Consider the following 25,560-nt stretch of genomic DNA (forward strand, 5'->3'; position numbering starts at 1 on the left):
TTTCACTTTTCGCACCGTCTATGTCTAACCTTTTCCCCATTGGGAAATCGCTATGTTTGGGGGCAGTTAGCCCTCAGGCGGCTTTCTAGTCTGTTACTTTCTCTTTGGCTTGTGTGGCCTCGAGGAGCTTAGGGCAGGTTTCCTTGATCTCCAGGTTTCTCTAGATATGACCCAAGCGGAGTGGGACCAGCAGCCTCTGTGCGCCTCCTCATCTACATACGCCACGCCCCTGCCGGGACCTTTTCGGCGTCCCGTTCTTTCCCGCGGGAGATAACGGACCTACTAATTCCCGACCGAGATGCGCCGGTATCTCCGGAGGGAGGGCGTGGGCGAGCGGCGACGAGTCGGGACCTGGAGGGGGGACCCGGGAAGACAGGAGCTCGCGGCGCCCGGCGCCCTGCAGTTCAGGAGCAGGTCGGAGCTCGGGTGTGGTCTCACCTTCCTTTCAGTGAAAATGACACGGAACAGAACGTCAATCAAATGTTAAATAGTTTAACATGAAACATGAAACGTCATCAGTTTAACATGAAATTGTTTTAGTCCTCATCCATGATCTTTCGTTCAGATTATGTAGTAATCGAATCTCGCAACAGCAAAGAAAAACGAACAGAGACTATCAGGGCAAAGTGTTCCTGCAAGGGGTAGATGTGTGGGCCGCGAAGGGGTGTTGAATGGTCTCCGAAAATCGAATGCACGGAAATGTCGCGTTTTCGTCCTGAGGGACTAGGCTGCCTCTTTCAGCCGCCCGGATTTGTCTTTTCCTCTTCCATACGTGAAGATTCTTTCTCGAGATCAAGTGGATCCTCCCCAGACGTGAACAAAACGATTCAACTATTGTGTGTCGACTTCCAGTGGCCCTTGTGCTGCGTTATACTATTGTGGTCGGTGCTACGGAGCAAAGCGAGGCTAGACACAGGACTGGAGACTATAGGGTCAGGGAAGGTTTCCTGAGGTCCTAACTGCGAAAAGATCAGAGGAAACGTATTGTAGCACCCTTTTTTCTTTCTCTTTTCTTTTCTTTTCTTTTTTTTTTTTTTTTTTTTTTTTGGCTGCTCCGTGGGGCATGCGGGATCTTAGCTCCCCAACCAGGGATGGAACCCACGCCCAGCGGCAGTGGAAGCGGGGAGGCTTAACCACACCACTGGACCGCCAGGGAAGTCCTAAGCACCCTTTTCTGATTACTGGTTGTCTCAGGAAGTTTCCTTTCTTAGTGTGTATTTCCTAAAAATAGAGCATTTTCTTATCTAACCCCAGGATAATTATAAAAATCAAGAAATTAACATGGGGGCTTCCCTGGTGGCGCAGTGGTTGAGAGTCTGCCTGCCAGTGCAGGGGACGCGGGTTCGAGCCCTGGTCTGGGAGGATCCCGCGTGCCGCGGAGCAACTAGGCCCGTGAGCCACAATTTTACTGAGTCTGCGCGTCTGGAGCCCGTGCTCTGCAACGGGAGAGGCCGCGATGGTGAGAGGCCCGCGCACCGTGATGAGGAGTGGCCCCCACTTGCCGCAACTAGGGAAGGCCCTCACACAGAAACGAGGACCTAACACAGCCATAAATAAATAAATAAAATTAAAAAAAAATAAAAAACAAAAATGGATACCATTTAAAAAAAAAGAAAGAAATTAACATGGATGCAATATTATTATTTACTCTATAAACATTATTCCATTTCTATCAATTGTCTCAGGAATGTCCTTTATAGCAAAGGAAAATTCAAAATCACATGTTGCATTCTGTATCCTGTCTCTTTAACCCATTTTAACCTGAAATAATCCCCAGGCCCATCGTTTTATTTCATTATGCAGGCATTTTTGAAAATTACAGGCCAGTTATTTTGTAGAATGTCCTTGGTTTTTAGGTTGTCCTGCATTCACATTCAAGTGCGCATTTTTGACACGTAGACGACATAAATGGTACTGTATCTGTTTACATGTTGACTTATGTCCCTCCAAAAAAATATATATATATGTTGAAATCCTAACCCCTGATACCTATGAATGCGACCTTATTTGGAAGTAGAATCTTTGCACATACAATCAAGTTAAGGTGAGGTCAGTACAGTGGGCCCTAATCCACTATGAATATTGTCCTTATAAGAGGAAAATGCCATGTAAGGACAGAGACACGTAGGGATAACGCCACGTGAGGACAAAGCACAGATTGGAGTGATGTAGCTGCAAGCTAAGGATTGACTGTCACCACTAGAAGCAAGGAAGAAGCAAGGAAAGATTCTACCCAGAATCTCGGAGGGAGCATGGCCCTGCTGACACCTTGAGTTTGGACTTGTAGCTTCCAGAACTGTGAGAGAATAAATTTCTGTTGTTTTAAACCACCCAGATTGTGGTACTTTATTATGACAGCCCTATCAAATTAATCCAGTGTCCTCCTCTGGGCATCACACTGCAGGCACGTGAAGTCAGTTTGTTCAGTTATTGGTGGTGTTAACATTGATTACTTGGTGAAGGTGGTGTATCAGTTATCCACTGCTGTGTAACAAACTACCCTAAAACTTAGTGATTTAAAATAGTGACCATGTTATTTGCTCACCATTCTTTGGGTCAGCAACTGCAGCTGGGCTGAGCCGGGCAGTTCTGCAGCTGTGATGTAGGACCACTCGTGCAGCTGCAGTCAGCTCGTGGGACAGTGGGGCGGGTCAGTCTGAAGGCCCTCAGTTGACATGATTCATCTTCACTCCCGTAATTTCATCCTCCAGTAGGCTAAGTCAGGCTTCTTCTCATGGTGGTCTCAGGACAGCAGGTGAGAGCGACTCCCAACGAGCAACTGTTTTTCAGTCTTCTGCTTCCATCGCATTTACTAATGTTCCATTAGCCAAAGCAAGTCACATAGCCAAGCCCAGAGTCAACATGGGAGGGTGCTGCAGAAGAACATGGTACCGGGGCCAGTATTGTAACCCTCTGCCACTGGGGGTGTTCACCAGGTTTGCCCCTCGTAATTATTAAGTAATTTGTGTGGAGATAATTGAGGATATGTAAATATCCGTTACAAAACCTTAACCCAATAGTTTTTAGTATCCACTGTTGACTTGCATTATGGTTGCCAGATGTTGATTTTCTAATTCTGTCCTTCATTCCACATTTCTTAGTTGGCATTCTGTTGTAAGGAAGAAGTTTCCTTCCTTCCCTAGGTAATCAACGTGAACTCATGGCTGTGTTTAGTTGTCTATAATCCATGACTGTTTTCATTTATTTTGATGTTTGGTTGTTCTCATACTGGGCCTATGAAAGACCCTTCAGGTTGGCTTACTGTGTCCTTCTGACATGTCCATATAATTTTTGGAGCCTTTTCTGGCACAAGATATTCCAGGCTCATCTTGTACCTTCCCTGACTCCTGGAAATCACCTGTTTCTCCAAAGAGCCCTGGTTCTTTTTAGTGGAGAATGACATTTAGAAAGCAGGATCAGGACAGTGGGTTTCCCTACACATATCTATATCTGTTAAAAATAATGGGCCCAGGAATAAAGACGCAGACGTAGACACTGGACTTGAGGACACGGGGAGGGGGAGGGTAAGCTGGGACGAAGTGAGAGAGTGGCATGGACATATATACACTACCAAATGTAAAATAGATAGCTAGTGGGAAGCAGCCGCATAGCACAGGGAGATCAGCTCGGTGCTTTGTGTCCACCTAGAGAGGTGGGATAGGGAGGGTGGGAGGGAGACGCAAGAGGGAGGAGATGTGGAGATACCTGTATATGTATAGCTGATTCACCTTGTTATACAGCAGAAACTAACACACCACTGTAAAGCAACTATACTCCAATAAAGAGGATTAAAAAAAAGAAGAAAGAAAGGGGGCCCAGGTACTTCCCTCGTGGCACAGTGGTCAAGAATCCGCCTGCCAATGCAGGGGACACGGCCTCGAGCCCTGATCCGGGAAGATCCCACATGCCGTGCAGCGACTAAGCTCGTGCGCCACACCTACTGAGCTGGCGCTCTAGAGCCCGTGAGCCACAACTACTGAGCCCACGAGCCACAACAACTGGGCCCGCGTGCCACAACTACTAAAGCCTGCATGCCACAACTACTGAAGTCTGCGTGCCACAACTACTGAAGCCCGCGCGCTTAGAGCCAGTGCTCCGCAACAAGAGAAGCCACCGCGATGAGAAGCCCGCTCACCTCAATGAAGAGTAGACCCCGCTCTCGCCGCAGCTAGAGAAAGCCGGCGCGCAGCAACGAAGACCCAATGCAGCCAAAAATAAATTAATTAATTAAAAAAAATAATAATGGGCCTGTACTGATATCTTCAATTCCAATTTTCAGCTTAACACCACATGGTTCCTCCTTGCCCTCCGCCATTCTGTATTTGCATCTCCTTTCTTCAACAGTGAGAACCTTGACTCCCAGCCTCCATTTACTCATTAGCTCAATCCTACAATACAACAGCATTGGTACAAAACTGTTACAACCACATAGCTATGAAATACCAACCTACTAGGGGACACTTCAGTATTTGCAGTTCTTGTCTCTAGAGTTGAAAACGGTTATGGTCAATGTACTGTGTTCAAAAGTCATTTCGGTTGGTTATTTATTTCTACTCCAGTGTGGTTACACTAGTCATCTGAGATACAGTTAGGTTCATTTGTACTTATATCCAATTTTAGGGTCTTTTCCCCCTGTATTTTTTAAAAAAATGTTATTTATCTTTGGCTGCGCTGGGTCTTCGTCGCTGCGCGTGGGCTTTTCTCTCGTTGCGGCCAGCGGGGGCTACTGTTCGTTGCGGTGCGCGAGCTTCTCATTGCAGTGGCTTCTCTTGTTGCGGAGCCCTGGCTCTGAGCGGGCGGGCTTCAGTAGTTGTGGCTCGCGGCCTCTAGAGCGCAGGCTCAGAAGTTGCGGCGCACGGGCTTAGTTGCTCCGCGCGGCATGTGGGATCTTCCCGGACCTAGGGCTCGAACCCGTGTCCTCCTGCATTGGCAGGAGGATTCTTAACCATCGCGCCACCAGGGAAGTCCTCCCCCTGTACTTTTTTTTAAGCAGCAGTTTTTCTTTCTTTCCTTCCTCCTTCCTTCCTTTATTTTGGCTGTGCCGGGTCTTAGTTGCGGCACGCGGTACCTTCAGTTGTGGCCTGTGGGATCTTTAGTTGTGGCGTGTGAACCCTTAGTTGCGGCACGCATGCAGGGTCTAGTTCCGTGACCAGGGACCGAACCCCGGCCCCCTGCGTTGGAAGTGCGGAGTCTTACCCGTTGGACCACGAGGGAAGTCCCTCCCCCTGTGTTTCAGAAACATATCCAAAATGTTAACAGCGTTCCCAAAATAATTACATAGAAAGGTACGCTCAGAAAACTGTCACTCTCTCCTTGCACTCACCCATATAGGTAATTTCATCAGTTCTGGTTTAACACTCCTGGGTTTCTTTTTGACAGACGGTGTATAATTTTCTTTTTTTCACATTTTTCATAGACAAAGGGTAGCATACTACATATATGCGTGCACTTTATATTTTTCGCTTAACATCGTCAATGCGTCATATCTAGAGAAACCTGGAGGTCAAGGAAACCTGCCCTAAGCTCCTCGAGGCCACACAAGCCAAAGAGAGAGTAACAGACTAGAAAGCCGCCTGAGGGCTAACTGCCCCCAAACATAGCGATTTCCCAAAGGGGAAAAGGTTAGACGTAGACGGTGCGAAAAGTGAAACCCCTCAATCTAACTTTAAACAAGAACCTAATGTTCATTTTAAGTCGAAGACTCTGAGCAGACGCCTCCTGCGTTCTCCCTGCTGTCCTCAGCCGGCTTGGGGAAAGACTAGAGGCGCGGGACTTCCGGAGAGGGGCGTGGCGTATTCAGATAGAGAGGCGCGCAGAGGCTGCTGGTCCCACTCCGGCTGGGCTTCCGCGTCCTGCGTGTGGACAGCCGAGGACTCGCGAGGCTGTTGCCGGGGTGGGCGAGGCCGGAACGAGGGGCATGCAGGGGCGGAGGGCGCGGAGAGGGCGTGAGGGAAGTGAGCGTGCGTGAAGAGGTGGGCGATCGCGAGGGTGTGGGGCGAGGGTGGGCGGGAGGCTCATACTTACCTGGCAGGGGAGATACCATGATCACGAAGGTGGTTTTCCCAGGGCGAGGCTTATCCATTGCACTCCGGATGTGCTGACCCCTGCGATTTCCCCAAATGTGGGAAACTCGACTGCATAATTTGTGGTAGTGGGGGACTGCGTTCGCGCTCTCCCCTGGCGTTCGGCTTGGTAAACGAATAGAACAGAGCTTTTTGCAGTGCGTGTTTGAAGTTCGTGCTGGGTGTGGGTGGGGAGTCCTGTGGTTTAACTGGCTTAAAAAGTTGATTTGTGCGGAGTGGTGTGCTTCTATAGGGGGTTTTCAAAAGCACAACAGTGTGTCATCTGCAATGACCTTCCAACAAACCGTGCTTTGTTGGTTTCTGAACCGATGTTAAAGTTTCCCGAGTCATTTAACGTTTCTGTGGCTCGTTTTGCTGTTCACCAGCAACGTGTGCAGTGTCGGGCAGTGGGAAAAAAAAAAAAAAAGTCTACGCCTGTGAAGGATGCAGAGTCTGCAAAAGTACTGACGTTTACAGCAACATGAGCGAAACCAGCACATCACACTAACAAAATCAGATGAAAACGAACGTTATATAAACCGGTTACGTGTAAAAATCTCTCAAGTAAGGGAAGTTAACTCAAAAATAGCAGTCGCCCCACAGGCACAGAAAACAAAGCTCTGGAGAAAGATAAGTTAGGAGTAGGAGGTGGATGAATGTGGAACGCTATGTAGGAAGAAAGAGAAGTTTGCCCGAATAGAACGTTGAACTTTATTCTGCGTCCTCAAGTAATAACACAATGAAAAACACTCCGCACCTCTACATCCGGGACTAGCACCATATCGTAAATCACCCAGTTTTAGTAAGTGAAATTTAAAAAAAAAAAAACAGAACTACGGACAGAATTCCCTGCCTGTCCGGCGGTTACGACCCCTGTGCGTTCACTGCCACGGCCCTGGGTTCAATTCCTGGTCAGGGAACTGAGATTCCCCAAGCCGATGAGCTTAGCCAAAACACCCCAGAGAGAGAGAGAGAGGTATATGTACATACGCAAACACACACACGCGTACATACAATGTGTATTTATAACATTCATCTCAGGCTTAAAAATAAAACGGACACTGTTCCCCAGCAGGTTCTAGTTCTGAGTCCAGGTAAGATGAATAATACTGTGTCCTTCCTACAGAGAAATCACAGAACACTCCCCGTTCCGCTTCATCAGCAATATGTCTGAACACCATTTGCTTGAGTCCCAGGGTGAGAGCTACTACGGCCAAAACCAAAAACCGGAACGCAGTCCCTGAGCCCTGGGAGGGGACGCACCAGGCCACGCCATCAGCCTCCAACCTAGCCTCTTTCAGCTCCTTATCACTTTAGGAGAATGTGATCATTTTTACAGATAGCAGAAAAATGCAAGTCAAGTGTAAGCACCTTATTTTTCTCACATACCTGCCCCTTCTCTTGATCTACTGCTTCTGCTGCTTCAAGCTGTAGGGGAGGCAAAACTTTACTTTTTACCCTTTGAGGGTCTCTGGCAGGGCCTGAGTATTAAAAGGATATAAAACAGGAGCGGGGACTTCCCGGGGGGTGCAGTGGTTAAGAATCCGCCTGCCAACGCAGGGCACACGGGTTCGATCCCTGATACAGGAGAATTCCCACATGCCGCGGAGCAACGGAGCCCGTGCGTCGCAACTACTGAGCCTGAGCTCTAGAGCCCACGAGCCACAACAACTGAGCCCGCGCGCCTAGAGCCCGTGCTCTGCAACAAGAGAAGCCACCGCAATGAGAAGCCCGCACACCGCAACGAAGACTAGCCCCCGCTCGCCGCAACTAGAGAAAGCTCGTGCACAGCGATTAATTAAAAACAACAAAAAAATTTTTTTTAAACAGGAGGAAAACATGCAGATTTTTGCATGTATGTAGATGAAAACCCAAAGAAGTGGTTAAGTGAGTCTCCGAGGAACCCTGGTTCCTTTTTTTTTTTTTAATAAATTTATTTTATTTTTTACTTTCGGCCGCGTTGGATCTGCATTGCGGTGCGCGGGCTTCTCACTGCAGTGGCTTCTCTTATTGCGGAGCACGGCGCGCGGGCTTCAGTAGTTGTGGCGCACGGGCTTAGTTGCTCCGCAGCATGTGGGATCTGCCCGGGCCAGGGCTCGAACCTGTGTCCCCTGCATTGGCAGGCGCATCCTTAACCACTGCGCCACCAGGGAAGCCCACCCTGGTTCCTTTTATTGGCCCTGGTTCCTTTTGTTGGAGAATGATACTTAGAGACCAGAATCTGGTGTGTCATTGCTGTTAGGCCCTTGTACCTATTTTACTCAATGGATTATATTCCGTTATTATCATTACCTTGATTTGGCAGTGGGAACCCTTTCGAATTGGCTCTTGTGTGCTTGACATGCCACCGAATCAGTCGCTGTACATTCCTTCACTTTTGGGCACAGTTGCATGTTCCAGGCTTGTATTTTCCCCACCTAAGAGCCTCGCCTCCCCTGGGGGCTGATATGCCCCTCCGCCCTCCTGCCCACCATGACTTTCTGTCGCAGTGAGGCTTACTGGGGAGCGATGCAGAAGGACCATCAGGCTTCTCAGGAGAGAGCACATCCAGGGCTCCACAAGGCCCGTGGATATCCAGCCTTGGCTCCCCTCCTTCGCCCACCTACCCCGATTCCTTTGGCAGAGGCGGCTGCTTCCTGAAAGAGGTCAAGGTTCTGTGGACTTCCTGGAGAGGCACTGGAGTCCAGAGGGAGGGGCAGAGGGCACAGGTGTCCAGGTTGGACTCCTTACAAACGTTTCGGATCCCACCTGGTGTGTGCCCACCACCCAAGACCACTAACCCACCCAGCAAAAGTCCCACAGAGGCACGGCAAGCCACACCAAAGTGGCCTTCCCTCAGCTGAGTGTGTCGCCGCTCCCTGACCGGGCAGCAGGCACCTCTGCCCCTTGGAGGGTGAGGGGCAGTGCCTCAGAGGTCCCCTGCTACTCTCTGTGACACCCAGACAAGAAGAGTTGGCCGTGCTGAGACTCACACTCCCCTGTGCCGGTCACCAAAACCCACGCACCCCGCCCACTCCCCCAAAGCCAGGTTCCCAAGGGTTCCACACCTCCACATCCCGTCGGGGGTATATCCAACGAAGGCCTGAGGTTCTCTCTTTGGTCCTCACCCGCTGGTCTCTGCAGGTGGTGACATGTGAGGCTGAGGTCTTTCTGCAGCTGCAGAGCAATAGACTCTTGCTGAAGGTCACCTGTCAGCCTGCAGTGGCACGGCCTCCCAGACCCAGGGAGACTCCACAGACCCCAGGTCAGCCCCTCTTAGTTAGCAGTGGGACCGTGAGGAGGGCTGAGACCGCAGCGGGGGGGCAGCCACAGGAGCTTGCCAGGAGAGGAAGACGTGTGGGGAAACGCAGTCTCCGGTTTGAGAGGCAGAACCAGAACCGAAAAAGGGCTTGTGGGCTCAGGGGTCAGGGGAAGGCAGCGCTGGGCCCCCGAGGTTTCAGAGAGCCACGCTCCCATCGGGGTTCTGCTGTGACTCCTCTCGGTGAGTCTCCGGCGTTTCCTTCCCACAGGAAGGGAGGGGCAAGGACCACCCGCGGCGTTCTTCTCGGCACCCACACATCCCACCCCAACCAGGCTCTGTCCCCAAGGTGAAGCTGCTCCTTCTTGCTGAAAGCCCGGCCCATTTCCTCCTGGGTGCTCTCTGCTTGGGCCTCGGCAGCTTCCTCTTGGCCCCGCCAATTCGGCCTTAAGGACCCAAGGCTAAAGGTAGCCAGCTGGTCAGAAGCCACAGGCCAGTGGTTTGTGCAAGGAGGTGAAGTTGTGCGCCCCTCCATGATGGCAGCTCCCCACCCGCCCACCACCCCACCCTCCACCCTTCTGCTCCCATTGCCCCTGGCTCTCAGGGCTCTCTGAGCTCTGTCTGTGCTTTTGCTGGCAATCTTCCTTTCTCTCTCTTTCTCCCGCCCCACCCCCTTTCTATCTACCTGTCTATCTGTCTGTCTGTCTATCTATCTATCTATCTATCTCCATCAGATGTAGCAGAAGAATGGGTGCGGGCGTTTTCCCACCCTTGTACAGTGTGAGCAATCTTTGCTCTTTCGGCGGGAGCTCAACCCCTCCAGCGGCTACCAGAATAGGTGCGAAGGCATATGAAAGCTGAGGTTTCCAGGGGGCCACACCACCCCCCCTCCCCCGCCCTGTCCTCAGACTGACAGGACACCTGGAAGGTTCTCATCGGCACCGTCAAGGCCCACTGAGAGCCCTGCTGCGTTTTGCTCCTGCCGGTGTCAGCTTCCGCGCAGGTACACAATTGGCAGTGTCTTGGAGGGTGGCAGAATGTGGCTTGGAAGATCTCGGGGTGGCAGTTCTGCCCCACAAATAGATTAAGACGGTTGGGAAGGTTCTCTGTCTCCCCAGGTCTGTACCTGTAGAGACCATGGGAAAGACAGGGAAGGAGAGAGAGAGGCTGGGAGATTGAAAGACTGTGACTGGGAGAGACAGAGACAGTGACCTGCCTTTGGGGGGCAGAGCTGGGGACTGAGCCCGGGAGTGAGAGGGGGCTTTCAGGAAGGGTGCCGTGGTTGTCCCTGACCGTGTGATGGCCTGTGCGCTTGTCGGCCTCCAGGGCTTTTGGTGGGCAGCTCCTGCGTGCCCCCCTGTTCGGCAGGGATGTGCGCGCGTCGAGCAGAGCGGGGGCGGTGGGTGAATAAAAGTGGAGAGGGCGCGGGCCGCGCTGGGGCCGGCGGGGGGCTGCGCGCTAAGGCGGGAGCAACCGGGCTGCGGGCGGGCGTGTGGCCTGCGGGCGAGAGGAAGGCGCAGGCGTGTTGCCTGGCCACGGCCCCCCGTGGCTGTGCGGGCGTCCCCCAAAGGCTTTCCCGCCTCTGGCGGGGGAGAGAGGATGCTGCGCTGCCTCAGGGCCTTGGGCGGGGCTTGGCCCCGGGGGGGGGGGGGGTGCCCTTCACGAGGGCGCAAAAGCGACGGGCACCTCCTTCGAGCCGGAATCGAACCAGCGACCTAAGGATGTCCACACGTGTCGGGTCTACAGTCCTCCGCTCTACCAGCTGAGCTATCGAAGGGTGCGCGCCGCCAGGCCCGGGCCCTTAACTTTTACTGGAAATGCCGGAGCACGGCACTGGGACGCCCGAGGTGAGACAGGCCCAGGGCTGGTTGGAAGCCCCTTTGAAGAGAGCGGTGCACGCGCCGCCACGCCGCCCGGTGCGGGCGGGAGGACGGGGCAATCTTGCGGCGTGGCTGCGGCCGGGCCTTGGTGGTGGCCGGCATCGGGGCGGCGACTTTCAAGATGCCTGGGCCCCCGCGCTCACCTGTGGCCTCCTTTCCCCTCCCCACACCCCTCCCCTTTCTACAGGTGGGGACCACGGCGGTCCGCGGCCAGAACGCGGGGAAGAGGGCGAGGGGAGGGGCGTTGGCGAAATGGATGCGCCCGTGGGGAGGGGGAGGCCTGGCAGACGAGAGGGGAACCCACAGGGAGGGGCACCGGGGAGCCGGCTGCCAACCGCCTAGCCACCCGGTGCTTTTGAAGCGCCTTTAGTTCAAAATAATCCTTTGGCCAAAGTGGCATTTTTTTGGTGTGGCACATTCTGCCACCCTTCAAAGCCGACATCGTCTTGCCTGGGTTACGCAAGTCTCCTGTTGATCTCCCTACTTTCGCCCTGCCACCTTTACAGCCGCAGTGATTTTCTTTCCTTTTCGCGGGGTGGGGGGCGGGATGGGGGTGGGTGCTTAGATCAAGCCACTCCTCTTCTCGAAACCTTCTGGTTCACTCAGACTTAAATCCTTACAAAGGTCTACAAGACCCTCAGTTCTTAACCCCACCCAGTCACTTCTCTGACTTAATTTTGGTACAACTCTTAAACTTTGTCCTGTACACAGGGCCTCCTTGCTATTCTCCAAACACAGTCCTACCTGGACCCTTGCTCTAGCTGATCTTCTGCTTAGGGATGCTCTTCCCCCAGACAGCCCCATGACCGACTCCCTCACCTCCTTCCAGTCTGCTCACATGGGCACCTTCTCAAGGGAGCCTCCTCCGACCACTTAACGTAACACAGCAGCCTGCCCCCTTACAACAACTCCCCATGCCCTTTCCTTCCTCAATTTTTTTTTTCTTTTTTCATAGCTCTTAACACCTAACATACTAATTAATTTACCTACTGTGTCTATTGTCGATTTTCTCCCACGCCCCACACGCCCGTCTCTAACCAAAATATGAGCAGCAAGAGGCCTTTTTGTTCCCAAATTCCTGAACAGTGTCTAGCACAGGGTATGCCGTAAACAGTTGTTGAGTGGACAAATGCCCGATGTCATCAAAGAGGAGATCAGGGTATAAAAGAAGGGGCCAGGAGCCAGGGTTTGCCCTGGGGGAAGGTGCAGCGTTATCTTGCGTGATCACAAAACAGAGAATTTCTTCACTGGAGAACTGCAGAACTCTCCGCAGGTAACAACCCATCCAAACCATTTCCTGCACTAAGAGACTTGACCAGACTCTAGCTTGGCCTCCAGAAGGCCAGAAGACCAGAAGCTTGGCCTGGGCTTGACCTCCATCCCCCATTAAAATGCCTGCCTGAGGGACTTCCCTGGTGGTCCAATGCAGGGGGCCGGGCTTCGATCCCTGGTCGGGGAACTAGATCCCGCATGCATGCCGCACGCAACTAGGAGTCCGTGTGCCTCAACGAAGAAGTCCGCATGCTGCACCTAAAAAAAGATCACGCGTGCCGCAACTAAGACCCGGCGCAGCCTAAATAAATAAATATTTTTAAAAAACAAAACAAAAGCCTGCCTGAGAAAGTTCAACACCTGACACAGGCGCCTGACCTCCCCTCCTTAGAGCATTCATTGAAAAGGACCTACAGTTGTGAATATGGTTCTCTTACAACCCCGAAGTGTCTCTCTCAAGAACTGGGAGCCATTCCTTTGAAGTGTAATCGGGAAGGATAGGGCCTCTGTCTCCCAGTTTCTGTGCCTTGAGCCATCCTAACTTCAGTAACTGCCCGCTGACAAACACAAAAGACCTGCGTCTATACCTTTGACCAACCCTTTGTAGTTTTTCGCTTCTGACTCTACTGAGCCCCCTCCCTCTCATTCTTCCTTTAAAACGCCCAGATCCCCTCGCCCAATTCTGAATGGAGCTCAGTCAGCGCTTTCCCCTCTTGTCAGTACTTACTGAATCAAATCTGTTCTCACCACTTTCAATACTGTCTCCTGTGTTTTTCTTTGACAGAGTCCAAATCCGAAAGGACCTGAGGACACTTGCGGGGCCGCCCTATGTGCGCGCTGGGGCAGCAGGAGGGGGCGAGGCCGGAGGGCAAGGGCGCCTGACCCTGAGCACTGCGCTCCGGGAGCCCCCCGGGACCCCCCGGGACCCCCCCCCCTCCTCCCCCGGCTGCGGTGGAGAGGACAGCTCGGCGCTTTCACCTGGTTTTCTCTCTCTGCAACAGAATCCCGGGTTTTCGTCGCAGCGCCACTAGGTTAGGCTACACATCCTGAAGCACTTTCGTCACTTTTCCTTAGAAAGACACCACGAAGAAACATTACCACGCTTTCTTATTAAGGCGGCTTTAGAGCTTAACGTCAACCGGCAAAGAGGCCTTTCCTGAGTTTTCGATTACTAGGAGATGAGTTCGAACAGGCGAAGGCAAAAATGGGCTGAAACTTTCTTTTGGCTGAAAGCAAGGCGAGACCGGACCCGAGCCCCGACCCACCCCTTCAACTGCAGGGCGCCGCGCGCCGCGAGCTCCCGTCTTCCCGGCTTCCCCCTCCAGGTCTCGATTCGTCGCCGCGCGCCCACGCCCCCCCCGCCACGAGACACTCGTTCCGGTGTCCCCCAGGGGGAAGAACAGGGCGCCGGGAAGGTCGCGCTAGGGGCGTGGCGTATGTAGATGAGGAGGGGCGCAGAGGCTGCTGGTCCCCCTCCGCCTGGGCCTCCGCGTCCTGCGTGTGGACACGCAGAGGCTGCCGGGTTGTTCCCCGGGTGGGCGGAGCCGGGGCGAGGGGCGTGCAGCGGCGGAGGGTGCGGGGGCGGCGTGAGCGAAGTGACCGTGCGTGCAGAGTGGGGCGAGCGCTTAGGTATTGGGGGAGGGGGGCCGAGAATAGGGTGGCGGGGGAGGTGTTGGTGCTGTCTTTAGGGGGCCAGGAGGCTTAGTGGTTACCAGTCCGTGTTTTTTTGGGAAAAAAGCTCTTAGATAAAGAGAGAAAAAAAAAAAACCTTTTACGTTGTCCTTGGGGTGTATTGACAGCTGCAGTTTTTCTAAATGTGAGAAAGTTGAGTGCGTCATTACTGTTAGCCAGCACCGGCGTTGAAGCCTTTCTCTGGTTTTTTGTTTTTAAAATAAGTACTTATTTTATGTAATGGGGCCTTGTACAACTGTGTTTTATCAGTGCTGAGTCATTCGTGGCGGGAGGGGGAGAAGCTTTTTAACTGTACTAGTTAATTTGTTTATCGTTTTTATAGTTTAAAATTGTCGGCCGGACTCGCCATGCCTACTGTCAGCCTAAAGTGCGATCTGCTCTTCCGAGCTCTGGGCCGGCCCTACACGGACGGAGAATTTAATGAGCTATGCTTTGAATTTGGTCTGGAACTCGATGAAATTACATCAGAGAAAGAAATTTTAAGTAAGGAACAAGGTAATGAAAAGGCACAGGGGGCCTCTAATGTTCTCTACAAAATTGATGTCCTTGCCAATAGATGTGATCTCCTGTGTCTGTAAGGATTGGTTCGAGCACTTCAGGTCTTCAAAGAAAGGATAAAGGCTCCAATGTATAAACGGGTAATGCCTAATGGAGAAATCCAGAAATTGATCATCACAGAAGAGACAGCTAAAATACGCTCGTACGCTGTTGCAGCGGTTCTCCGAAACATAAAGTTTACTAAAGACCGATATGACAGCTTCGTTGAACTTCAGGAGAAGTTACATCAGAACATTTGCAGGAAAAGAGCCTTGGTTGCTATTGGTACCCGTGACTTGGACACTTTGTCAGGCCCATTTACTTATACTGCGAAGAAACCTTCCGATATCAAATTCAAGCCCTAAATAAGACCAAGGAGTATACAGCCTGTGAACTGATGAACATATACAAGACTGACAACCACCTTAAACATTATTCACATATAATTGAAAATAAACTTCTGTATCCGGTTATCTATGATACCAATGGTGTCATCCTTTCAATGCCTCCAGCCATCAATGGAAAGCATTCCAAAATAACAGTAAATACTAGAAATGTATTTATTGAATGCACAGGGACTGACTTTACTAAGGCAAAAATAGTTCTTGATATCATTGTTACCACGTTCAGTGAATATTGTGAGAATCAATTTACAGTTGAAGCAGCTGAGGTAGTTTTTCCTAATGGAAAATTACATACCTTTCCAGAACTGGCTTATCGAAAGGAGATGGTGAGAGCTGATCTAATTAACAAAAAAGTTGCGGTCAGAGAAACTCCAGAAAATCTTACCAAGCTTCTGACCAGGATGTGTTTAAAGTCAGAAGTCATAGGCGATGGGGATCAGATTGAGATCGAAATCCCTCCGACCAGAGATGACATTATCCACACCTGTGATATCATAGAAGATGCAGCTATTGCTTACGGATATAACAACATTCAGATGACTCTCCGGAAAACATACACCATAGATAATGAATTTCCCCTAAATAAACTCACAGAACTCCTGAGACACAACATGGCAGCTGCTGGATTCACTGAGGCACTTACCTTTGCTCTGTGCTCCCAAGAAGATATTGCTGATAAACTGGGTTTGGATATCTCTGCAACAAAGGCAGTCCACATAAGTAATCCTAAAACAGCTGAATTTCAGGTGGCACACACAACCCTTCTTCTTGGCCTCCTAAAGACCATAGCTGTGAATCGGAAGATGCCCCTTCTTCTGAAACTGTTTGAGATCTCTGACATTGTAAGAAAAGATTCTAGCAGAGATGTAGGTGCAAGAAACTACAGGCATCTATGTGCTGTTTATTACAACAAGAATTCTGGGTTTGAGATAATCCATGGGCTTCTGGACAGAATCACGCAGCTACTTGATGTGCCTCCTCATGAAAAGAAGGGAGGATACCTGATCAAAGTATCAGAAAGCCCTGCATTCTTCCCCGGGTGATGTGCTGAGATCTTTGCCCGGGGTCAGAGCATCGGGAAGCTGGGCGTCCTTCATCCTGATGTTATCACCAAATTCGAGCTGACCATGCCCTGCTCTTGCGGGGAAATCAACACTGAGCCCTTTTTGTGAAGATGGGTCTATGTTGTGTGGTTCTCGCCCCGAGGGTCCCTCTCTCCTCCCAGGTGCCCTTTAGTTGTCCCCACAGTAAGTCAGTCCACTTGTACTTGTGCGTTAATGTTGAATAAAGTAGAAAGTAGTGTCTGGCTCCGTGGGTGGTACTGCCATCCCCGCGTCAGGCCAGCTTGTACTACACACGCACACACACACGCACACACACACACACACAAAATTGTAGTTAAAGCTCAATGCGGTGATTTTGTGTGACGTCCAACTGAACGCCTTTTTAAACCATGGTCAGAAAAACTTGTGTGATGGAGAATCTTTTTTGTGACTTAACGGAATTCTCGAAGTGTTTTTTCACTCCGCAAAGTTCGATAGAATTCCCAGCAGTTTGGATATATTTTACCATAGTTCTTTAACAGCTAAGCTCTCAGCAGTTATATTGACTTGAGTTTCTATCGTAGTGAAGTTGAAAGTATTGGCCTTGCGAGGTAGCTGAGGGATTCCTTTTTTTCTGTATAGATCCTTACAATCAAGCCAGTGAAAACATTTTCATTTTGGGGTTGGTAGATGCAGACTGTTATGTTTAGAAGGGATAAACAACAAGGTTCTACTCTATAGCACAAGGGACTATATACAAACCCTCGGGATAAACCATAGTGGAAAACAGTATTTTAAAGTATGTACGTTATAACTGAGTCACTTTGCTGTACAGAAGAGATTGGCACAGCATTGTAATTCAACTCTAACAAATTAAAAACATTTTTCTTCGTGTCAAACTTAGTGCTTGAGGACGTGGATTCATGTTAGTTTCATTGGGCTGGCCAAGAAGTTCATTCAGGTTTTTCCATAACATCTTTACTTTGGTATTAAAGTAATGGAGGTCTGCCAATAATCACCAATAATTGTTCGACTTACAGACCATGTCTGTATACTGAGAGTGCATAGTGGAATTGACTGGAATAATGTAACTGTAAGAATCACTACCTTTTCAGTTTAGTTCATTTCCAATGTCAGTTATTCTAGAAAACTTAAGTGTCAAGTTCTTGTATAAATTATAGTCTGGGGCCCTCCTCCTGATTTTTTTTTTCACTGACGTGTTCTGGGAGGCCTTTTTTACATCCAATCCCTTCTTACGGTACATGTCCCACAGTTCTTTAGTGGCCACACCATCAATTTTCTCTCTAGGGACTCCTTCCTTGAGGAGGGCCATGAACATGTCCTTTCTGGATACTCTTTCATTCCTTTCGTTTCCTATCCTCTTTCCTCTCAAAATTCCATTCTCCTATATCACCCACTTGGCAAACTTTATCAATTACTTCATTGATGGGAACGCCTGTTTCACTTAACAAAAGAGTTAAAATGACATGCTTGTAGCTTGGAGGGGCCGTTTTAAAGATCTTATTTCTCATTTGTACTGTTAGAGGCATGTGTGACATCTCATCTGCATGTCCCACAAAGATGGCACTTTTCATGGCCTCCTCCTTCAGTCTCTGAATGCAATCTTTTAACGTATACCAAGGGCAGTCGCTCCCTGGCCAGGTAGATTCTAAAAGGTATTTCTTAAGGCACCCTTCAGCCACCAACTCCAGGAAATTTGAGTCTCCGGGATTTTGAGTTTTATCTCTAAAGGCTTGTTGCACAAAAGAATCATTGCTGATAGTGCCAGATTTCTTTGCATCCCTGTCATGGATAAGGATTCCAGCTGCCCCAGCATCGTATATGCGTACTACCCAAGAAATAAGGGGCTCTCCAGACCTCTGAGTGAATCTGCTTAAAATGTCATTCATTTCATGCTCAGTATAATCTTCAAGAGTATCCTTTCTTACGGCATTACCTTGGGCATCAGTTTCCATTTTCCGACACCATGTTGGCTGTGCATAAAAATTAGGTGGGTTCAATTCCTCCTTGGCCTGTATAGGCCTAGTTTTTGCTCCTAAGTCTGCATCATCATCTGCCTCTGAATTTGAACTATCATCCCATGTATCTCCATCCCAAGCGTCGGGTTCCCAATCTACCCCCACTTTAGCTATTGCTAGATGAACTTTCTTTTTAATTAACCTTACCATGCCACTCTCGATATTTAGCTTGTGCGACCTTTACAACAGCTTTCTCTGCTACCAACTGGAAAGTGCAGATTTTTTTTTTTTTTAATAAATTTTTATTTATTTATTTATTTATTTATGGCTGTGTTGGGTCTTCGTTTCTGTGCGAGGGCTTTCCCCAGTTGTGGCAAGTGGGGGCCTCTCATCATCGCGGTGCGCGGGCCTCTCACCATCGCGGCCTCTCTTGTTGTGGAGCACAGGCTCCAGACGCGCAGGCTCAGCAATTGTGGCTCACGGGCCTAGTTGCTCCGCGGCATGTGGGATCCTCCCAGACCAGGGCTAGAACCCGTGTCCCCTGCATTGGCAGGCAGATTCTCAACCACTGCGCCACCAGGGAAGCCCCTGGAAAGTGCAGATTTGGTCAGCTAAAATGTAATTTTGACGTTGTAATATGGACAATTGTCCTTGCAAATCACACAGTTCTTTCTCCAATTTTGATTTCTCTTCCACCAATTTTAATTTGGCTTCGTGTACCTTACGGTAGGCAGAGAGGAGGATCCAGCCTCTCCGACCCAGCACGGTACATTCTTGTCCTTTCTTAATTGGCACGAGCCGCAAGCATTTAATAACTTCTAAAGGTTCGGCTCGCTTTAATTTAGGGCCCCAATTCTCACACAATCCAGTGGATATTCCCCATTCAGTAGCTAACAAGCAGTAAGGCAAGTCTTCCCATCCAGGAATAAAAACTTGATTAGTTTTAACCTCTTTCTTTTTAAAGAGTGGCATTTTGTTTTACGAATACTGCTCACAGCGCCCATTAATGTTTTGCCAAAAGCTTTACTTTCGGTTTCAAGGTTCGTAGGATTCACTGGCAAAATAACCACTCTACACTCAGTGTAAGCAAGAATTTAGAGAATTTATTGAATTAACAAAAGATTACAGTATACTAACTAAGAAAGAATAGTAAAAGGTAGAGGTTTATACATCACCGAGTTGGGGAAGCACCTACATCCAGATCCAAGCAGTGCTGGGAAGTCCTCTGAACAGCAATCTGGAGTCCCAACTGGGAAGGGCCCCAGGTGTGTCCACTCTACCGGTGAGACTTCAGTTTGCTACTTGAAGGAGTACAACTTTTAACACCAGGTCGCAGGTGGAAAACAATCAGCCTACGTGCAAGTTTGCAGCTCTGGTTATTGTCATAAATGCCTTGGTCTTAACTCCTAAGTTTTGGAATGTTCTCTGATCCCTGGGGGCTGGCCAGGCCCTCAAGGTTCAAGAAGCCCCATGACTTACTCCCTTTCTTATCTAATGATTTACAGTGTGTGCTGGAGCCACCCCTGCTGGCCTGCATGGAGCTCAGCAGTTTGGCATGTAGCCAGTTTTAGGGTCATTGCCCGGTCAGAGAGACGCCTAGTGCCACCTCTGAAGCCTGAACAAGACTACATTACTAGCTTCCCCCAATACCAACTGTGTAAAAGGGTATGGTGACTTGCTGCTCAATTTGTATATGCTTACCTGGACTATGTATCTTTGGTGAACTTCATGTAAAATGTCAGTATGTTATGTTGATGTATGATCCTTTGTCTCAAAAAATATATATGACTGTGCCTTCAACTTCTAGTGAGCAGAAAAGTTCTGAGCTTCTCCTGGGTTATAATCCTCAGTTTGACTGGAATAAAATTATCTTTTTTTCTTCTTAACTTGATTTTTAATTGAATTTTTGTTAATAGTTCTATATCTCAAAGTAAAAAAGTATCATTATTTGCTAAGGCCCAGCTCCATACACGGATTTGTTCCAGTTTGGAGTGCTTTTCCAGTGCAGTGTGAGACTTTCACTCTCTGCCATCCCTCTCTTCTTTCAGGAGGTACATAGTTACCAAATAAGGGGCCTTTTTCTCCAGGGAGCTCCACCAACACTCCATCTATATAGTACAGAATGTGGTAGCCTTTAATTTGCACAAGTCTCTCCCCAGTAGGTTAACAGGAGGATCAGGAGAAAGTAAGAATACATGTTCCTCAAGTCAGAGGACCAATCTATATAGGAACCATGGAGGAAAAGGAACAAGTAGAAAGGTGACCCAAAAAACCAACAGCTTGTATTTTCTACCACCAGATGGAAAATAAGACATTTCCAGGAAATTGCAGAGTAAGTAGAACCAGTATCTTTGGGAAAAGATAGTGTTATATTAGGCCAAGGAAAACTTTTTGACACAATATTTTTGGTTCACCAGTTCCCATCTCTAAGATTCCCTCAGTCTTCCAACTTTGAGCCAATTTACCAATTATTTCTTAGCTAAGGGTTTTGACTTGATTCCCTTGCTCCTGAAATGTCTGCATTCTGTGGAGTCTCTTTCTACAATCCCCCTTCCAATGTCCTGGCTTCTTGCTCTAATGACATATAGCTTCCCCTTCTTCCTTTGCTCCCTTCATAGGTTGTCCAGAGTGGGTATTATTCCCTTTAATGAATAGTTCTGAGTACCTAACAGAGCAGTTTTAAATTCCTTAATTTCTTCTTTATCTGTCCGTAGATTGCCCCAAACACTGAGTAGCTGCTGTTAAGATTTGAGCACTAGTTTGCCCTTGCCATACTACCAGCATCCTCTAACTTGAGTCTGGATAGTTGGTACGAGAGCTGAGGTAAAAGGTTAGACTAAGAGCAATTTTGATCTGCACCTGGATCCATGCCAGTAGATGTTGAGAAATTTTAATCATCAAACTACTGATGGAAACCAGTGTGGACTCCAGGTCTTGTGGGTACACCACTGTAATTTCTCTCAGCTTACCTTTAGCAAGAAAGGCTTCAAGTATGCCCACTAACACCCTCTGGATGGTTCTCTAAAGGTTTTAGTTCTTCCACAGTCGTGGGGGCTGGCTTCCCTTGGTCACGAATATAGTACCCTTTGTATGGTGGGTCACTGGATTCCCGATGTGCTGCTCCATCAAAGCAGCCAAGTCTTCTGGTTGCAGAGTCTCTTAAGTGACTGTTGTGTGGCCACAAGACTTTTAGCCGATTCAGTCAAATCAGCAACTGCCAGACCAATCCTGTCCTCATTGCTAGACTGTTGAGGAGAATAACATCTCCTGGCAACCCAGCGAATCCTCTCCACAAAGGTAGAAAGAAGAGAAGTCAACATTTTTATTGAAAAGCCACTAAACCAGACTGTAATGTGCATCACAAGAAATCCACCGAAGAGATTGCAAAGACAGTATATTATTCAGCTTGGGCTGCCATAACAAAATATCACAGACTGGGGTGAGGCTTAAATAATGGGAATGTTTCTCAGTTCCGGGAGCTGTAAATCCAAGACCCAGATATTGGCAGCTTTGCTTTCTCCGGAGGCTTCCCCTTGTCTTGCAGCCATCCCTGACGTCTCTAATGAAGGACACCAGTCATATTGAATTACAGCCCCACCTTTATGACCTCATTTAAACTTAATTACCTCCTTAAAGGCCCTGTCTCCAAATACACTCAGATGGGGGCTAGGGCCTCAACATAATGAATTTGGGGTGGGGGGGACACAATCCCATAACAATAAGAATGTTCCCTGTTATATAAGCAGGTAGATAAAACTTATTACATAGATGTTCTCAAGAACTTGTCCTCAATAGGAGGACTTGACAGCACCATTTGCTACATATAGTTCATCCTAAGTTCAACTGGTAATTGGAGTGGCCATCTGTGTGCCTTTATCCAAAGAGAAATAAAACTCGTATCTCCATGACAAGCACGTGGTTACGACTTGGAGCCAGCCACCTAACCTAAACTCCCAGAGGTAGAGGGAGATGGGGCACTACCTTCCTTAATGTTCACATTTCAAAAAGATGGTTTCAAGGCCCTCCAGACATTCTGAGGTTGTAAAACTGGCAAGAGATACATTTAGCTGTTAATAACATTTACATATATATCTCAAACGGACCGAACCAGTATTTGCAAATTTTCTAAGAAGGAGGGAGAAATGTCTTTCCCTTTTTGCACCAAGGGGAAATTTTCTTTTTCCTTCCCATTTCGTATTCGCTCTCACATCACACTTGTCCCAGTGCCGATGAGCTCAAGGGAGGTCTGAACATAAGGGACTTCGGATGGTGAAACAGCAACATTACCACTCAAGAAAAGGTCCATCTCATAAAACACAACCGCGGTTGCCTGTTTCTTCCTGGGCACATGTTAAGCAATCAGGAGACTTTCTCCATACAGCATTCAAGAAAGGCCTTACCAAACAGCCAGAGTGTTGCCTAGTTTCCCAAGCCCATCAAAAAAAAAAAAGCATAAGTCCGCACTTCTGGGAGTCATAAACAAGCATGCGTCGTCACCCTATGCGTATATCTACTTCAAGTAGGGTGACCCTATTACAACGCAGAAAGCCTAGAGACTGCCTGCTGCTGGTATATTAGACACTCTTGCTACCTTCAAATCTGCAGGTCAAGTAACTGGCAGACAGATCCAACAAAACCGACCACTCCTAAAAGTCCTATCAGAACACCTGCGACCTCACAGCAGTGCCGCCGATTCTTATTCCGCACAGGCATTTTCCCTTTTTCTACCTCACTACTTACGCTCATGTTCACTCACACCCTTGTCTTTCCTCATACGGACGTAACATAATGAAAGAACCTCCTTGGTAAAACACTTTCCAAAAAAAACAGAAGACTGACTTTCTGCACAACCGGTAAGTCCAATGTAATGCAGCTGAAATGAAAAACCGAACAGAAAAATTAGCGGCGCTTACAACTACAAACGCTGTTTTATAACTATGTTTCAGAAAGCAACAAAATATATATGATGAAAATCAATAACATGGTCCTGCAAAAAAAAAAAAAACCTCTTTCAGAACTACGGTGTTATCTTTTGTGGACAACAGAAACAGCACTCTTCCCTCGCCCTACACCCACAGGCACGGCCCACTCTGCACGCACGGTCACTTCGCTCACGCCGCCCCCGCACCCTCCGCCGCTGCACGCCCCTCGCCCCGGCTCCGCCCACCCGGGGAACAACCCGGCAGCCTCTGCGTGTCCACACGCAGGACGCGGAGGCCCAGGCGGAGGGGGACCAGCAGCCTCTGCGCCCCTCCTCATCTACATACGCCACGCCCCTAGCGCGACCTTCCCGGCGCCCTGTTCTTCCCCCTGGGGGACACCGGAACGAGTGTCTCGTGGCGGGGGGGGCGTGGGCGCGCGGCGACGAATCGAGACCTGGAGGGGGAAGCCGGGAAGACGGGAGCTCGCGGCGCGCGGCGCCCTGCAGTTGAAGGGGTGGGTCGGGGCTCGGGTCCGGTCTCGCCTTGCTTTCAGCCAAAAGAAAGTTTCAGCCCATTTTTGCCTTCGCCTGTTCGAACTCATCTCCTAGTAATCGAAAACTCAGGAAAGGCCTCTTTGCCGGTTGACGTTAAGCTCTAAAGCCGCCTTAATAAGAAAGCGTGGTAATGTTTCTTCGTGGTGTCTTTCTAAGGAAAAGTGACGAAAGTGCTTCAGGATGTGTAGCCTAACCTAGTGGCGCTGCGACGAAAACCCGGGATTCTGTTGCAGAGAGAGAAAACCAGGTGAAAGCGCCGAGCTGTCCTCTCCACCGCAGCCGGGGGAGGAGGGGGGGGGGTCCCGGGGGGTCCCGGGGGGCTCCCGGAGCGCAGTGCTCAGGGTCAGGCGCCCTTGCCCTCCGGCCTCGCCCCCTCCTGCTGCCCCAGCGCGCACATAGGGCGGCCCCGCAAGTGTCCTCAGGTCCTTTCGGATTTGGACTCTGTCAAAGAAAAACACAGGAGACAGTATTGAAAGTGGTGAGAACAGATTTGATTCAGTAAGTACTGACAAGAGGGGAAAGCGCTGACTGAGCTCCATTCAGAATTGGGCGAGGGGATCTGGGCGTTTTAAAGGAAGAATGAGAGGGAGGGGGCTCAGTAGAGTCAGAAGCGAAAAACTACAAAGGGTTGGTCAAAGGTATAGACGCAGGTCTTTTGTGTTTGTCAGCGGGCAGTTACTGAAGTTAGGATGGCTCAAGGCACAGAAACTGGGAGACAGAGGCCCTATCCTTCCCGATTACACTTCAAAGGAATGGCTCCCAGTTCTTGAGAGAGACACTTCGGGGTTGTAAGAGAACCATATTCACAACTGTAGGTCCTTTTCAATGAATGCTCTAAGGAGGGGAGGTCAGGCGCCTGTGTCAGGTGTTGAACTTTCTCAGGCAGGCTTTTGTTTTGTTTTTTAAAAATATTTATTTATTTAGGCTGCGCCGGGTCTTAGTTGCGGCACGCGTGATCTTTTTTTAGGTGCAGCATGCGGACTTCTTCGTTGAGGCACACGGACTCCTAGTTGCGTGCGGCATGCATGCGGGATCTAGTTCCCCGACCAGGGATCGAAGCCCGGCCCCCTGCATTGGACCACCAGGGAAGTCCCTCAGGCAGGCATTTTAATGGGGGATGGAGGTCAAGCCCAGGCCAAGCTTCTGGTCTTCTGGCCTTCTGGAGGCCAAGCTAGAGTCTGGTCAAGTCTCTTAGTGCAGGAAATGGTTTGGATGGGTTGTTACCTGCGGAGAGTTCTGCAGTTCTCCAGTGAAGAAATTCTCTGTTTTGTGATCACGCAAGATAACGCTGCACCTTCCCCCAGGGCAAACCCTGGCTCCTGGCCCCTTCTTTTATACCCTGATCTCCTCTTTGATGACATCGGGCATTTGTCCACTCAACAACTGTTTACGGCATACCCTGTGCTAGACACTCTTCAGGAATTTGGGAACAAAAAGGCCTCTTGCTGCTCATATTTTGGTTAGAGACGGGCGTGTGGGGCGTGGGAGAAAATCGACAATAGACACAGTAGGTAAATTAATTAGTATGTTAGGTGTTAAGAGCTATGAAAAAAGAAAAAAAAAATTGAGGAAGGAAAGGGCATGGGGAGTTGTTGTAAGGGGGCAGGCTGCTGTGTTACGTTAAGTGGTCGGAGGAGGCTCCCTTGAGAAGGTGCCCATGTGAGCAGACTGGAAGGAGGTGAGGGAGTCGGTCATGGGGCTGTCTGGGGGAAGAGCATCCCTAAGCAGAAGATCAGCTAGAGCAAGGGTCCAGGTAGGACTGTGTTTGGAGAATAGCAAGGAGGCCCTGTGTACAGGACAAAGTTTAAGAGTTGTACCAAAATTAAGTCAGAGAAGTGACTGGGTGGGGTTAAGAACTGAGGGTCTTGTAGACCTTTGTAAGGATTTAAGTCTGAGTGAACCAGAAGGTTTCGAGAAGAGGAGTGGCTTGATCTAAGCACCCACCCCCATCCCGCCCCCCACCCCGCGAAAAGGAAA

General features: G+C 49.4%; 1 protein-coding gene and 2 non-coding genes across 3 annotated transcripts; 2 read left to right on the plus strand and 1 right to left on the minus strand.

Moving 5' to 3' along the window:
* Positions 1-6,016: 6,016 nt before the first annotated feature.
* LOC132361261 (U1 spliceosomal RNA) lies at positions 6,017-6,180 on the plus strand. Its single transcript, XR_009501566.1, has one exon. It is a non-coding gene; the product is annotated as a U1 spliceosomal RNA (small nuclear RNA).
* A 4,807-nt stretch (positions 6,181-10,987) lies between these two features.
* Positions 10,988-11,077, minus strand: TRNAY-GUA (transfer RNA tyrosine (anticodon GUA)). Its single transcript is given in 2 exon segments — positions 10,988-11,023; positions 11,041-11,077. It is a non-coding gene; the product is annotated as a tRNA-Tyr (tRNA).
* LOC132360583 (phenylalanine--tRNA ligase beta subunit-like) lies at positions 11,023-17,015 on the plus strand. The gene is given in 3 exon segments (XM_059915664.1): positions 11,023-11,147; positions 14,467-15,041; positions 15,044-17,015. Coding segments are annotated over 2 exon segments (1,764 nt in total). The 5' UTR covers positions 11,023-11,147; positions 14,467-14,491; the 3' UTR covers positions 16,258-17,015.
* Positions 17,016-25,560: the final 8,545 nt, after the last annotated feature.

This window comes from Balaenoptera ricei, chromosome 2, assembly GCF_028023285.1.
Source record: "Balaenoptera ricei isolate mBalRic1 chromosome 2, mBalRic1.hap2, whole genome shotgun sequence".
Lineage (NCBI taxonomy): Eukaryota > Metazoa > Chordata > Mammalia > Artiodactyla > Balaenopteridae > Balaenoptera > Balaenoptera ricei.